General features: G+C 42.3%; 1 protein-coding gene across 4 annotated transcripts in view; it reads left to right on the plus strand.

Annotated features, from left to right (window-relative positions):
* Positions 1-825: 825 nt before the first annotated feature.
* Positions 826-15,833, plus strand: part of LOC140739576 (uncharacterized) — a 56,601-nt gene continuing 41,593 nt past the window's right edge. For 2 of the 4 annotated variants that reach the window (XM_073067968.1, XM_073067970.1), the window contains exons 1-2: positions 826-901; positions 997-1,106. In XM_073067968.1, coding sequence (XP_072924069.1) covers positions 1,019-1,106 — 88 coding nt within the window. In that variant the 5' untranslated portion in view covers positions 826-901; positions 997-1,018. The other 2 variants (XM_073067969.1, XM_073067971.1) reach the window with 2 other exon arrangements.

A 15,833-nucleotide genomic window follows, 5' to 3' on the forward strand; every position in this document is an offset into this window, starting at 1 on the left:
GTTTTGAAATTCATGTCAACAATGATGACAGACAAATAATGGATGTCCATATAAACATGTACAGAGTCACAGAGTCATGAGAGTACAGTGCAGGACCAGGCCTTTCGGCCCATCTAGTCCATGACTGAGATGAAGATCTTGAAGTTCCTTGCTCTCCTTATTGCTTTCATGTCTGTGGAGAACGCTGAAATCCAGGGTGCTGTTGGAGAAACCAGGTGACACTGTTGCCATATCATCTTATTTTTTGGTGGGACCATGAGTCTACAGTGAACCAGCAGAGAAAGGAGTCAGTATCTGAGAGCATCAACATGCATCTCTTCACTACAGCCAATCTATTCTGGATATCAGTGAGTGTCTTTTCTTGTTAGAGCCTCACATTTCCATTAAATTTGAGAAAATCTCTCAAATACACTGTCAATGTCAGAGAATATGAGAATCATGAGACCCCACTGCCCACTGTCTCACAACATCCTGCTCTGATCTGGTCCATTTGCCATTTGGCTGGTTCATTAGATTTTCTGATCATGTCGACTGTCAGCAGGTGTTTGTTGGCATTTGCTGCTGCTCATTCCACTACATGATGTTACCGTGTAGATGTGATCAACACATGGGCAGACATAAGAATATAATAACTTCTCTGACTTTATATCCTCAGTTATATCAATTTGACTAGTTCCTGATCAGTACAAATTGTAACATTTTGGGACAATGTTATCAAGTGCACTGTTCTTTACCGCTCTCACAACTGAAAGAGGAACCAAAATAATGTAGTCATTTTCATTGGAAGTGAAAAAAGTAGCCATCGTCTATATTGTAACAGGAAGAGGGAGTGTCTGTGAACGGTTACAGTTTACAACTGGAATGAGCAAATACACAGCCTTCATTTTGTTCAGATTCTGAGGTGTTTAAAACATTGACTAAATCCACTTCAGATTTATTTCAGGTCATTTCAGGAGTCCGGATCTACACGTTTCACTATTTTTTTCTCTCTGACAGGGAAAGGGATGGAATCTGTGAAATGAGGCTTCAAATTGGCTGCAGCAAAATGTCTTCTCTTCTGATATTCAGTTTATTTGTTTCGCTTCTTCAGTCTGATTTCACCCAAAGTAAGTACTTTAGTAATTATTAGTCACCATTTTTTTCTGCATTTTCAGTGCATGTACTTACCAGATGGGACTGTGGATCTGGTTTTCCTGGACTTTTAGCTGTTCCTTCAGTAAAGTTGTGCACAAAATAATGCGGATGGTATTGGGTGTAACATGGAGATGTGCAACAAAGATATTCCAACAATTGAGGTGCTGTGGATATTGTTCAGTAGGAACAGATGAAGTGGACTGCATCTGAATTATTCAGAGGTTAAAAGAGTGCAAGATGATCCCACTCAAACATACAAAATTCTCAGGTGTCTTGAGTAGGCAAAGAAAAGAGAAAAAATAATGATTTTTTTGGAAGCAAGGGATTGTTCATGATTTACTATTGTACAGAATTGTGTATGCTCAATCTTTAACATTTTGGATATTCATGCAAATATGGGACATGGGGTTAGTAGAAGAAAGTGGTGCTGAGGAAGTAGGTCAGACATGATCCTGTATACCGATAGAGCAGACGTGATGGGTTGAATGGCCTCTTGCTGCTTTAATTCCTTGTACATTGCCTGTTTCTTGAAATCGTGCACTAGTTACTCAGAAAGCCAATGTGGTCTTTATGTCCACAACTCTGCATATAGCAATCTGCACCTTACAGTCTGCATAAAATTGTTTTCAGTTTCCAGACTAAAACAATATCTCATCAACTTTACCAGGATTTGAACAGTGGTCCAACTTGTTTTCCAATTTGCCACATCTTGGTATTCCATAACACTTATTATTCATCTATTTCAAAGACTGAATGTTTTGCATAATGATTTGAAAAGAGAGAAATATCTGAAAGTATCAAAAATATGTAACTTTTGCAAAGTTACTGTTTTCTGATCCAGAGCTAATTACTGAAGATACTCATCAGAAAATAGTGCTTTTTATTGGTGTTGGTTTATCATTGTCACAAGTGCAGTGGAAATCTTGTCTTACATGCTATTCATATAGACCAATTCATTCCACTGTGTGTACCTGGGGAAACAGAAACAGAATGCAGAATGAAGTGCAGCAGTGGCAGAAAAAGTGCAGTGCAGACAGATATTTAGGTGGAATATCAAAACAAGTTCAACTGCCAGATAAAGAGTCCATCTGATCATACCAGGGAGCTAATCAACATTATTATAACAGTGAGATAGCAGCTGTTGTAGAGCCTGGTGATACATGCTTTCAGTGCAATGTATCTTCTGTCCAGTGGTAGAGAATTCTTGAAGAGAATTGATTATTTTGACTGCTTTACTGTGGCAACAAGATGTATAGATGGAGCCCATGGAGGTGATGCTGGTTTCCACAATGTGCTGGGCTGTGTTAGAGCTCTGCATTTTCTTGTAGTCAAGTGCAGAGCAGTTGCCATACCAAGGTGTGATACATTCAGATTGGATGATTCCCATGATGCATCAATAGAAGTTGTTGAGGGTCAATGGGGGCAAGTCAAATTTCTCTTGCTTCCTGAGGAAATACAGGTGTTAGTGAGATTTTCTCTTCATGGCATCCTTAAGATTGGATCAGGACAGGCTCTTGGTGGAGTTCACTTGTTTGTGTTTGAAAATTGGCAAAAAAACTACAATCTCTAAAAAACATCAGGTTTGGAGGAGCCATAACAGTGTTGCTCTAGATTATAAGTATGTTTTAAATTGGGGAATTTCCCTCCTTGGAATGTGAATAGGGCAGCACAGGAACGTGCTCTTTGTTTCACAGTGTCCTTGCCAAGCATGATACAATTTAAACTGCACATGGTCTATATTGCTCTACACTTCTGCCTCATCTCGAGCTTGTTTAAATACTTCTTCAATGTTGCTCCTGTATCTGCTTCTACCACCTTCCCTGGCTGCAAATTCAAGGCCGCTACCAATCTCCCCTAAAGTTCAACACATCATATTGCTTTGGTTTCTATTCCATCGGGCATTGCACTGTCCCAATTTATCTATAAACTATTGAATTCTTAGTGAAACTTTTCAATTATCCAAAGTTCTGCCAAATTTTATGTCAACTGAAAAAATACTGAACAAATTACTTACATTTTTCTCCAAATCATTGACATGTATCAATGATCATTGTGGTACACCACTGGTCACAGACCTTCAGTCAGACTAACACCAGTCTATCACTTCCCTCTGTCTGCTCTCTGAGTTTCCAATCAGACCACTTCCCTCTGTCTACTATAGCCAAGCCAAATGGAATCCTATCTACCAACTTTCCATGGATCCTATGTGGTTCTATATTCTGTATCAGTTGATCACTGGGGATCATGTTGAAAGCTTTTCCACGTCCATGTATTCAACATCCACTGCCCTACCCTCACCAATCATCTTTGTCATTCCTCAGAAAAAGTCAATCAAGTTTGTAAGAGAAGATGCCCCACACAAGGCATGCTGTCTATTCCTATTATTGGTCATATAGATGTGAGAACTCCCTGCCCCAAGCAATATTCTCCGACATTTTCTACACAGCTGAAGTAAGGCTCTCTGGTTTGTGTAGGATTTTGTGAATAAAACATGTGAGAGTCATTTTACAGGCTTAACAAAAGCTGTGGCTTTTATTTTATTACAGTGAAATGAAACATAGTAACCTTACACTGATGTCATTACGTCAGACACTGTCTCTTGAAATGAACACACCAAATTAATGACAGTGTTTGTGAATTGTGTAGAGAAGGTTATATTATGAACAACATGTGTTATCAGTCACCCATTACTCTGCAAGGACTCCTCAGAACTCACCAAACGTAGGGCAGGACCTCTGGCTTGGTAGTGTAGTCAGCTGTCATGCCGGCATAGTCAACCCTGATGTGTTTGGCATCAAGGGGGGGCCGTGAGACGCAATCAGCCACAGCATTATTTTTCCTTTCGATGTGCTGTTAGTCGACTGTGATTTTTGAAATGTAAGCCAGGTAGCATTGCGGCCATGCAGACCACGGATCTAAAGCTTTGGACATCATGTGCACAATGGGTTTGTGGTCAATGAATGCTGTGAATGGCCAGAAAGAGACTGAGAAGCATGCGGTCAAATGTGTTGTACTTCCTCTCAAGTGGACAGAGCTGCTGAATGAATAAAGTGTGTGGTTGTCACTCACCTCCAACAAACTGTTCAAGCACAGCAGACACAGTATCATCGGAGATGTCAGTTGTGATGGTAATTGGTGTATTGGGGTGTGAGTGCACCAGTAGAGTCGCGTTTGAAAGAGCTCCTTTGGTGTTGTCAAATCCTTTGATCATATTGGCTGACTACACAAGCACTGGATTTAAGGACACTATACAAGGGGAGCATAAGTTCAGCAGCTCTAGGAATGATATGGAGAAAGAAATTCACCACACCTCAAAATTCTGACAGGGCTTTAGTAGTCCATGATAGTGGGAAATTTTCACAGTAGGACTGTTGCACATTTTGCAGAGATGCATTGGCTGGAAAAGTCAATAGCAGATTACCTGAACTGGCATTTGGCAGGATTAATAATCAGTTCATATGGCTTAAACACCTGAAAATACGTGGAGATGTGATAAGTGTTCAGTTTTGGATGTGCTGGTAACAAGTATGTTGTTCATGAAAACAAAAAGAAAATTAAAATCCTTTAGCTAGTGTCCATTAGTGGCTGGAATGTCTGTGCTGCATGTTTTTTTAACCCAGACTCAAATAGGTCAAATGGATTTATAACAGTGGCTTTGGGATTGTCCCCAGCAGAGACAGGCTCCTGGTGGTAGCCTCTGACTGTCCACTTTAGAAAAAACTTACATTTTTGGCTAAATGTACTGAAAATTCTTGAGTATGTTCAACCCGGAAAGGATCGAGGGTGGTGGCATCATTAAGATGGCGGTATTTGCTGCTTGGATGACAAGCACCATCAGATTTAGGGACCACGTGGAGGGCAAACCCCAAAGGCTATTCAACATGTGTAAAATGCAAACCATTTCCATGTTTGCAAACTCAGCCTTTGTGCTGCCAGCTTTTCTGAGTCTCGTCTACACACAAGGGCATGAATTAGCGAGCCAGTCATGGAAATGTGGTGCTTGAACTCATGCTTTGTGACTGTACTGGAAATTGTGGGCTTGGTGAAGTGCAGGAATTTACCCAGCAGGCAAGTGAATTCACATGAGGTGTGCATGTGCAAGACAGAGTTGCCTTTGGAAATTTTCCAGGTGTTCAAGATGATGACATAAAGTCATTTACATCCACAAACCAGCATATCTACAAACATCCCTATGGTGTACAGGATATCTGTGCGGAGTTGAGGTTGAGCAACCTCAGTCAAGACAAAAACCCCCATGAGCTTCGTTCACTGAAGCAGAGTGTCACATGTCGTGTCCCATAAGTCCATATCCTGCTGCTGTTGGTGATCTCCAGCAGGGGTTCAATGTGTTCTGCTGCATGGGCAATACCGTCAGCACGCTCATTCGAGCACCTGGGTCAGACAGGGTGTTAGTAATGAACAATAGATCAATAAGGCTGAGTGTAGACTATTAACCATTTCAGAAATCTCCCAATAGTCCTTCATTGGAGTATTTGTGTTTGCTGTATGAACTTGACCATAAGACCATAAGACATAGGAGCAGAATTAGGCCATTTTGTCCATTAAGTTTTCTCCATCATTTCATCATAGTTGATCCAATTTTCTTCTTAGCCCCAATCTCCTGCATTCTCCCAGTATTCCTTCATGTTCTGACCAATCAAGAATCTGTCAGCCTCTGCCTTAAGTATACACAAAGACTTGGCCTCCACAGCTGCCTGGGCAAAGAATTCCATAGATTCACCACCCTCTGGCCATAGAAATTCCTCCTCATCTCTATTCTAAATGGACACTGCTCTATTCGGAGGCTGTGTGCTCTCGTTTTAGACTCTCCCACATTAGGAAACATCCTCTCCACGTCCACTCCATCAAGGCCTTTCACCATTCAATAGGTGACAATGAGATCAGCCCTGATTCTTCTGAGTTCTAGTCAATACAGGCCCAGAGCCATCAGACACTCTCCATTTGACAAGCCTTTCAATTCTTTACTCACAACACTGCAAGTGAGGCCTCAGTAATGTTTTATAAACTTTCAACATTACATTCATCCTTATATATAATTGTCCTCTTGAAATGAACACTAACAATGCATTTGCCTTCTTCATCACAGGCTCCAGCTACAAAATATCTTTTAAAGAATCCTACAAAAGGATTCCCAAACACGAGAAAATCTGCAGATGCTGGAAATTCAAGCAACACACACAAAATGCCGGTGGAACACAGCAGGCCAGGAAGCATCTATAGGAAGAAGTAGAGTCGACATTTCGGGCCGAGACCCTTCAACAGGACTAACTGAAAGAAGAGTTAGTAAGAGATTTGAAAGTGGAAGGAGGAGTGGGACATCCAAAATGATAGGAGAAGACAGGAGGAGAGGGGATGAAGCTAAGAGCTGGAAAGGTGATTGGCAAAAGGGATACACAGCTGGAGAAGGGAGAGGATCATGGGACGGGAGGCCTAGGGAGAAAGAAAGTGGGGGGGAAGCACCAGAGGGAGATGGAGAGCAGGCAGGGAGTGATTGTGAGAGGGACAGAGAGAGATAACGAAAAAGGAAGGGAAAATTATAAACAAACAAACAAATAAATAAATAAGGGATGGGGTAAGAAGGGGAGGAGGGGCATTAATGGAAGTTAGAGAAATCAATGGTCATGCCGTCAGGTTGGAGGCTACCCAGACGAAATATAAGGTGGTGTTCCTCCAACCTGAGTGTGGCTTCATCTTGACAGTAAAGGAGACAATGGATAGACATATCAGAATGGAATGGTACATGGAATTAATGTGTGGCCACTGGGAGATCCTGCTTTCTCTGGCGGATGGAGTGTAGGTGTTCAGCGAAATGGTCTCCCAGTCTATGTTGGGTCTCACCAATATATAGAAGGCTGCACTGGGAGCACCGGACACAGTTTACCACACCAGCCGACTCACAGGTAAAGTGTCGCCTCACCTGGAAGGACTGTCTGGGGCCCTGAATTGTGGTGAAGGAGGAAGTGTAAGGGCAGGTGTAGCACTTGTTCCACTTACAGGAATAATTGCTGGGAGGGAGATCGGTGGGAAGGGATGGGAGGGACAAATGGATAAGGGAATTGCATAGGGAGCGATCCCTGCGGAATGCAGAAAGAGGGTGGGAGGGAAAGATGTGCTTGGTGGTGGGAACCCGTTGGAGGTGGCGGAAGTTACGGAGATTTATATGTTGGACCCGAAGGCTGGTGGGGTGGCAGGTGAGGACAAGGGGAACCCTATCCCTAATGGGCTGGCGGGGGGATGCGGTGACAGCAGATGTGTGTGAAATGGGAGATGATGCATTTGAGAGCAGAGTTGATGGTGGAAGAAGGGAAGCCCCTTTCTTTAAAAAAGGAAGGCATTTCCTTTGTCCTGGAATGAAAAAGCCTCCTCCTGAGAGCAGATGCGGTGGAGATGGAGGAGTTGTGAGAGGGGGATAGCATTTTTGCATGAGACAAAGCGGGAAGAGGAGTAGTACTGCACTATTCCTCCATCTTTTCCACATCTGCTCTCAGGATGAGGCTTTTCATTCCAGGACGAAGGAGATGTCTTCCTTTTTTAAAGAAAGGTGCTTCCCTTCTTCCACCATCAACTCTGCTCTCAAACACATCACTCACATTTCACGTACATCTGCTCTCGCCCCATCCTCCTTCCACCCCACTAGGGATAGGGTTCCCCTTGTCCTCACCTACTACCCACCAGCCTCTGGGTCCAACATATAATTCTCCGTAACTTCTGCCACCTCCAATGGGATCCTACCACCAAGCACATCTTTCCCTCCTCCCCTGTCTTTGCTTTCCGCAGGGTTTGCTCCCTACGCGACTCCCTCATCCATTTGTCCCCTCCAACTTTTCCCACCGATCTTCTTCCCGGCCCTTATCCTTGTCAACAGAACAAGTGCTACACCTGCCCTTACACTTCCTCCCTTACCCCCATTCAGGGCCCCAGACAGTCCTTCCAGGTGAAGCGACACTTCACCTGTGAGTCGGCTGGAGTGATATACTATGTCCGGTGCTTCTGGTGCGGCCTTCTATATATTGGTGAGACCTGACGCAGACTGGGAGATTGTTTTGCTGAACACCTTCGCTTGGTCCACCAGAGAAAGCAGGATCTCCCAGTGGCCACACATTTTAATATCACATCCCATTCCCATACTGATATATCCATGGCCTCCTCTACTGTCAAGATGAAGCCACACTCAGGTTGGAGGAACAATATCTTATATTCTGTCTGGGTAGCCTCCAACCAGACGGCATCAACATTGATTTCTCTAACTTCCATTAATGTCCTCCCCCCCCTTCTTACTCATCCCTTATTTATTTACTTGTTTGTTTGTTTGTCTGTCTATTTATTTATATATATATTATTTATTTATCTATCTATCTATCTATCTATTTATTTATTATTTTCCATTTTCCCTTTTCTCTCCCTCTTTCTTCTCTCTCTGTCCCTCTCACAATCACTCCTTGCCTGCTGTCCATCTCCCTCTTGTGCTCCCCTTCCCCTTTCTTTCTCCCTAGGCCTCCCATCCCATGATCCTTTTCCTTCTCCAGCTCTGTATCCCTTTTGTCAATCAACTTTCCAGCTCTTAGCTTCATCCCTCCCCTTCCTGACTTCTCCAGTCATTTCAGATCTCCCCCTTCCCCTTCCTCTTTCATAGCTCTTAATATCTTTTCTTTCAGTTAGTCCTGACGAAGGATCTTGGCCCAAAATGTCGACTGTACTTCTTCCTATAGATGCTGCTTGGCCTGTTGCTTTCCACCAGCATATTGTGTGTGCTGCTTGAATTTCCAGCACCTGCAGATTTTGTCTTGTTGCCTTGTAGGTTTTTAAAAGCTATTCAATCCTCTAACTCCCCATAAATCTTACCTTTGTTATACGCCGTCTCTTTCACTTTTATATTGGCTTTGACTTCTCTTGTTAGCCATGGATGTCTGATCTTTCCTTTAGAATACGTATTCCCCTTTCCGATGTATATGTCCTATGCCTTCCAAATTACTTCCAGAAATCCCAGCCATTGCTGCTCTGTCATCATCCCTGACAGTGTTCTTCTCCAATCAATTCTGGCCACCTGCTCTTTCATACCTCTGTAATTCCCTTATCTCCTTTGCAATACTGACACATCTGACTTCAGCTTCTCGTTCTCAACTTTCAGGGTGAATGCCATCATATTATCATCATTATCACCTGAAGGTTCTTTTACCTTAAGCTCTCAATTTGACTCTGTTTCACTGCACAACACTCAATCTAGAATAGCAGATTTTCTTGTGGGCTCAACCTTGAGCTGCTCTAAAAGTCATCTTGTAGGGACTCTAGAAGTCCCCACTCCTGTAGTCCTGCACCAATCTGATTTTTCTAATATATCTGCATACTGAAATCTGCCATGGCTATTGTAACATTGTTCTTTTGGCAAACATTTTCTATCTGCCATTGTAATCTGTAGACCACATTCTTACTACGGTTTGGGGGTCTGTATACAACTCTCATCAGGGTCACTTTATCTTGCAGTTCCTCAGCTCTATCCACAATGATTCAACAACTTCCAAACCTATGTAACCTCTTTCTAACAATTTAATATAATTTTTACCAACCCTTCCTGCAAATCCTTTCAATACAATTGGACATTAAGCTCCCAGATATAATCTTTCAGCCATGATTTTGTGATGCCTACAACATCATATCTGCCAATTTGCAACTGTGCTGAAAGTTCATCTACATTATTCTGTATACTGTGCACATTCAGATACAAAATTTTCAGACCTGTATTCACCCTTCTCAATTTTGTCACACCTGTGATTCCTAACTTTGTCTGAGATCTGACCAACGTCAGCCTCCACAACCTCTCCACTAACACTTCTGGCATTCTGGTTCCCATTCCCCTGCAATTATAGTTTAAACACCACCATGCAGCTTCAGCAAACCTCTTTCCTTGGATATTAGTCCTTCTCCTGTTCAGGTGCAAACTGTCCCTTCTGTAAAGGTCCCAGCTTCCCTGGAAGAGAGTCTAATGATCCAAAGATCTTATGCCTTCCTTCCTTCACCAACTTCTTGGCCATGTATTAAACTGTATAAACCTCTTTGTTCTAGCATTCCCAGCATGTGGTGCTGGTAGCAATCCTGTAATCACAACCCTGAAGGTCCTGCCCTTTAACTAAGCACCTAATTCCCCAACTCCCTATGCAGAACCTCATCACTCATCCTCCCATGTTATTGGTACCTCCATGGACCACAACTTCTGGCTGTTCACCCTCCCTTTTAAGAATGCTGAGGACTCAATCTGAGAAATACTGGACCCTGGCACCCAGGAGGCATCATACTATCCAGGAATCTTGTTCTCGCCCACAGGACCTCCTGACTGTTCCCCTAACTAATGAATCCTCTATCACCACAGCTTGCTTCTTCTTCCCCCTTCCGGTCTGAGTCACAGAGACAGATTCAGTGCGAGAGCCTAGACCAATGTGACTGTCCTCTGTTAGGTCATCCACCCCCGACAACATCCAAAGTCATCTATTTTTTGTTGAGGAGAATAGCTACATGGGTACACTGTTATGGCTTCTTAACCCCTTTGCCCTTCCTGACTGTCACCCAGTTTTCTGTGTCCTGCAACTTGGGTGTAACTACCTCTCTATAAGTTCTATCAATCACCACTTCAGCCTCCCGAATAATCCAGAGTTCATTCAGTTCCAGCTCCTCAACATGGTTTGTTAGAAGCTGCACTGGGATGCATTTCTCGCAGTTGTAGTGGTCAGGGATACTGGAGGTCCCCCTGCCTTCCTACATCCTGTGAGTAGAGCATTGCACTATCCTGCCTGTCTTCTCTACTGAGTTGCGCAGATATAAAAATGAGAGGAAGAAAACCTGAGCTTTTCATTCCTTTGCTTTCTCTGAGTCATCCTCACTCACTGAAGCTTGAAGATCACCACTCAATGTGCATTCATATGATGGCCACTGTGCTTGCCCCCGCCTTCCTTTAATTAAATGCAAACACTGACTGGCTGCAGGTGAAAGCTCTGTTACGCTCCGTAAACAGCTCCCGCCTTTTATCCTCGGGCAGTGGACCTGTTTGAAGCCTCTCCTGTTGATCAGGCATTTGTTCTTCAAAAATAAAAGAAGGATGGTGATCCCCAAGGAGAGGCAGCTTGTGGTCCATTAGTTCTGATGGCATAGTATCATCAACATCAGGCAAGGAGATCGGCACACTCAGACTCACGCAGTCCAAAAATCTGTAATAGGTGAGTCTTCAGAGTGACATATTTATCATGCGCAGGCGGGTCTTTCAGTATACTTACCACCTTGGCTGTAGTGGAACTGCAAAGTGTTGCTACGGTGGAGTAAAATTTGGTAATGTCTGCAGTGACTTCACGCAGTGTGAACTGGGTTTCTATCTATGCAAACCACATGTTAATAGGCTGCTCCCAAATCTCCGGTAGCTTCAGAGCAACTGCATTGGTTGACATAACATTGAGCAACTCTGGAATTGTCCTAGAATGTCATGGTCATTAATGTAGGATTTTGCAAACAAAACAGGCAAGAGACATTTTATGTGCATAACAAAAGCCACTGTCCTTTACTTCTATTGCAAACAAATCAAAAGCTATCACCTTTCTCACCTGGTCTTATGCAAGAGTTCATGATTGAAAAAAATCATTATTTTTTTGAACTTTGCGTGATGTGCGATTCTAGTGGTTGTGGTGGGCAGTGACTGAGCAGCCCCGTTAACAAAGTTGTTTGATGTCTCTCAGCCCAGTATGGTAGTGCGCAGTAGCACTGTGTTTATTTAGTAGTCCTCTCCCTCCTTCCTCTTTCGCACTGCCGACTGAATTCTGGAAGCAAATAAACTCAACTGGTACAGCAGAAAATTGGAGGGATCTTTTCTTTCTAAAGACAGTCCAGTGTGGTGATTTTTGAAGAGAAAGTGTAAGATGCAAGAGGAGGATTCTAGGCCTAGGCCTACAGACAATTCTGATAAGGTTTATGATGAAGAATTACAATCTTCTGAGTCATTTCACTGCAATAGGTCAACAACAGACACAAAAAAGCCTGCCTTTACAATGAAAGCTACTTTTCAATGAGTTTTACATGTACTGGTGATTCAAGTTGTCTGAACCATTGTGCTCGTCTGTGGCAAACAACTTACTAATTCAGCAATGGCTCCTGCAAAACTGAAAAGACATCTAACTAAAAATCACAGCCATATGTATTTTAAAAGTTCTGATTATTTTAAATGACTACTGGAATCTTAAAACACTAAAATCTCAGTCAGTAAGGTAGCAAAAGTGAATGGGAATTTGGATGATTGGAAAGCTGTGAAAGCCAACAAAAAGGCAACCAAAAAACCTATAAGAAGGGAAAAGATGAGGACAAATTAGCAGATAAATCAAAGCAGGATACCAAAAGGTTTTTCAGTTTTATAAAAAATAAAATGGAGGTGAGAGTTGATATTGGACCTTTGGAAAATGATGCTGGTGAGGAAGGATTGGGGGGCCAGAAATGGCCAATGAACTTAATGAGTATTTAGCAACAGTCTTCTCTGTGGAAGACACGAGCAGTGTGCCAGAGGTCTTTAAGTGTCAAGGAGCAGGAATGCGTGCCATTGCTATTACAAAGGTAAATGTGCTAGGCAAACTCAAGTCTTAAGGTGGACAATTCACCTGGACCAGATGGAGTACATTCAGAGTCCTAAAAGAGGTTGCTGAAGAGATAATGGATGCATTGGTCATGATCTTTGAAGAATCACCTGACTCTGGCATTTTCCTGGAGGACTGGAAAATTGAAAATATCATTCCACTTTTTAAGAAGGGAGGAAGACAAAAAAAAGAAATTATAGGTCAGTTAGCCTAATCTCATTAGTTGAGAAAGTGTTGGAGTCCAATATTAAGAATGAGGTTTCCAGGTACTTCGAGAATAATGATAAAAGAAGTCAAAGTCAGCATGGTTTCTGTAAAGGAAGATCTTATCTGACAAATCTGTTAGAATTCATCGAGGAGGTAACAAGCAAGTTGGACAAAGGAGAGGAGTGGATGTCATTTACTCAGATGTTCAGAAAGCATTTGATAAGGTGCCACACATGAGGCTGTTTAACAAGATAAATCCTATGGCATTACAGGAAAGATACTGGCATGGATAGCAGAATGACTGACAGGCAGTAAGTGGGAATAAAAGGGGCCTTTTCTGGTTCACTGCTGGTGACTAGTGGTGTTCCTCAGGTGTCTGTATTGAGACCACTACTTTCCACATTGTTTGTCAATGAGAAATGGAAATGATGGCTTTGTGGCAAAGTTTGCGGATGATACGAAGATAGGTTAAGTGGTAGGTAGTGCTGAGGAAGCAATACCATTGCAGCAGGACTTTGACAAAATTGGAAAAATGGGCTAAAATGTGGCAGATGGAACACAGTGTTGGGAAAAGGAACAATAGTGCAGACTATTATCTAAAAGTGGAGAAACTTCAAACATCAGAGGTGCAAAGAGACTTAAGGTTACTCTTGCAAGACTCCCAGATGGTTCATTCACAAATTGGGTCTGTGGTAGAGAAGGCAAATGCAATTTTGGCACTTATTTCGAGAGGGATAGAATATAAAAACAAAGAGATAATGCAGAGGCTTTATAAAACACGAGTCAGGCTGCACTTGGAGCATTGTCAACAGTTTTGGGCCCTTATCGCAAAAGAGGTGTGGACATTTGAGAACATTCACAGGAATTATTCTAGAAATGAAGGGGTTAACATACAAGTAGGATTTGGCAGCTTTGGCCCTGTACTCATTAGAATTCACAAGAATGCATGGGGATCTTATTGAAACCTAGCGAATGTTGAAAGGACTAGATAAGGTGGATGTGAAAAGGATGTTTCATCTGGTGGGTATATCCTGACCTAGAGGGCACAGCCTCAAAACTGAGGAGTGAACTTTCAGAACAAAAGTGATGAGGATTTTTTTTCATCAAAGAGTAGTGAATCTGTGGAATACTCTGCCACAGGCTGCAGTGGAGGCCAAGTCCATGGGTATATTCAAAGCGGATGTTGATAGATTGCTGATTGGTCAGGGCATCAAGAATATGGTGAGAGGGCAGGTATATGGGGTTGAGTGGGATCTGGGATCAACCATGATGAATGGGGAGCAGATTCAATGAGCTGAATGACCGAATTCTGCTCCTACGTCTTAATGTCTTCCAGTCTACATTTAGTGCTTTGTCTTTATATCTAGAAACAAAAAGTCTGTCATGGAGATTTGTGTTGCCATCTGTACTGATGGTGCCCCATCAATAGTTGGTTCCATGAGAGGTTTCATTTCTCTTGTTAAAAAAGGAACTCCAGACATTGTCACAAGACACTGTTTTCTTCACAGAGAGTTGCAGATGTCAAAAAATCTTCAAGATCAAATGAAAAAATTCCTAGCTGATGTTACAAAAATAGTTAACTTTATTACACAAAGACCAATTCACTCGAGAATGTTTGAAAAAGTGGACAAAGAGCATGCTAATCTCCTGCTACAAACAGAAATCAGGTGGCTTAGCAGAGGAAGTTCTCAACAGGATGTTTGAGCTGAAACGTGAATTGCAGGAATACTTTCAAGGAAATACAAAGTCAGATTTTGCTGAGTGGTTTGAAGCTGAAAAATGGCTGCAGAAACTAGCTACTTACTTCATTTTCCATCATGTGAATTATTTGAACAAGTCTCTGTAAGGCCCTGTATTGACTTCAAGTGCCAAGCTTCTTGGATTCAAAAGGAAATCAAATCTTTGGAAAAATCATGTTGCAAAAGGAAATCTTGAAATGTTTCCACTGCTTCTTGGGCTTGAGAGTGAGGAAGGATATTTCAAGTCTCAAGTCTTATTGACAGCCAGCTGGAAGAAATGCAGGAGAAAACTGAACAATATTTTTCCTCCCTTTCAACACAAGTGTATGACAGGTGAGGGACACTTTCTCTGAATCTTCTACTCAGCCTGAGAATATGACTTTGAGAGAAGAGGAAGAACTTTGTGAGATGCCCTCTAATTGTGCACTCACGATGAGATTTACTGACCTGCTCCTGGACAAGTTCTGGATTTCTGTGAATGAAGAGTATCCAGCCATCCAGAGGAAAGCAATGAACATTTTGTTGCAGTTTTCAATTTCTTACATGTGTGAGCAGGTTTTTTCTTGAGCAATAAGCACCAAGAGCAAGGATAGAAATCATCTAATTTCAGTTAAAGGTGAAAACCATGTGTGCTCATCTCGTTCAACCTAGCATTGAGTATAAAACACTTTGGTTTCCTTGGCTACATAAGTCTAGAGAAGACAACCTCTGGCCCCACCAAACTCGTGAGATTGACGCGCTCTCAATCCCACCCCAAACTCCAGTTTATGTGGATGCTGTGTCATTTGCTTCTCTGTGACAAATTAACACCACGAAATAACAGACTGTAACCTGCATATAATTAAAGGAAATATATTTTTGAGTCTTAACTAAAGTGTTAGTAAAGAATTACAAACAAGAAAAGGTCCTGTTCTAATTGAACAGTTAAATGTACACAAGTTGGAGCTCATCTTGAACTTCTCTGTCACTCATGCACTGGGCCCTTCATCAACGTGAAAGCACACGCCACCTTCCGAACGTCGCTCCCAATCCATCTCAATCAAACGGGTCTCCTTCCAGATCATATGTTATGACTGATTCTCCTCAGCATCTTCTCTCTTTATCTCTGCTCGAACAAAAAGCTTCAAGCCTA

The sequence above is a fragment of the Hemitrygon akajei genome, chromosome 15 (assembly GCF_048418815.1).
Source record: "Hemitrygon akajei chromosome 15, sHemAka1.3, whole genome shotgun sequence".
Taxonomy (NCBI): domain Eukaryota; kingdom Metazoa; phylum Chordata; class Chondrichthyes; order Myliobatiformes; family Dasyatidae; genus Hemitrygon; species Hemitrygon akajei.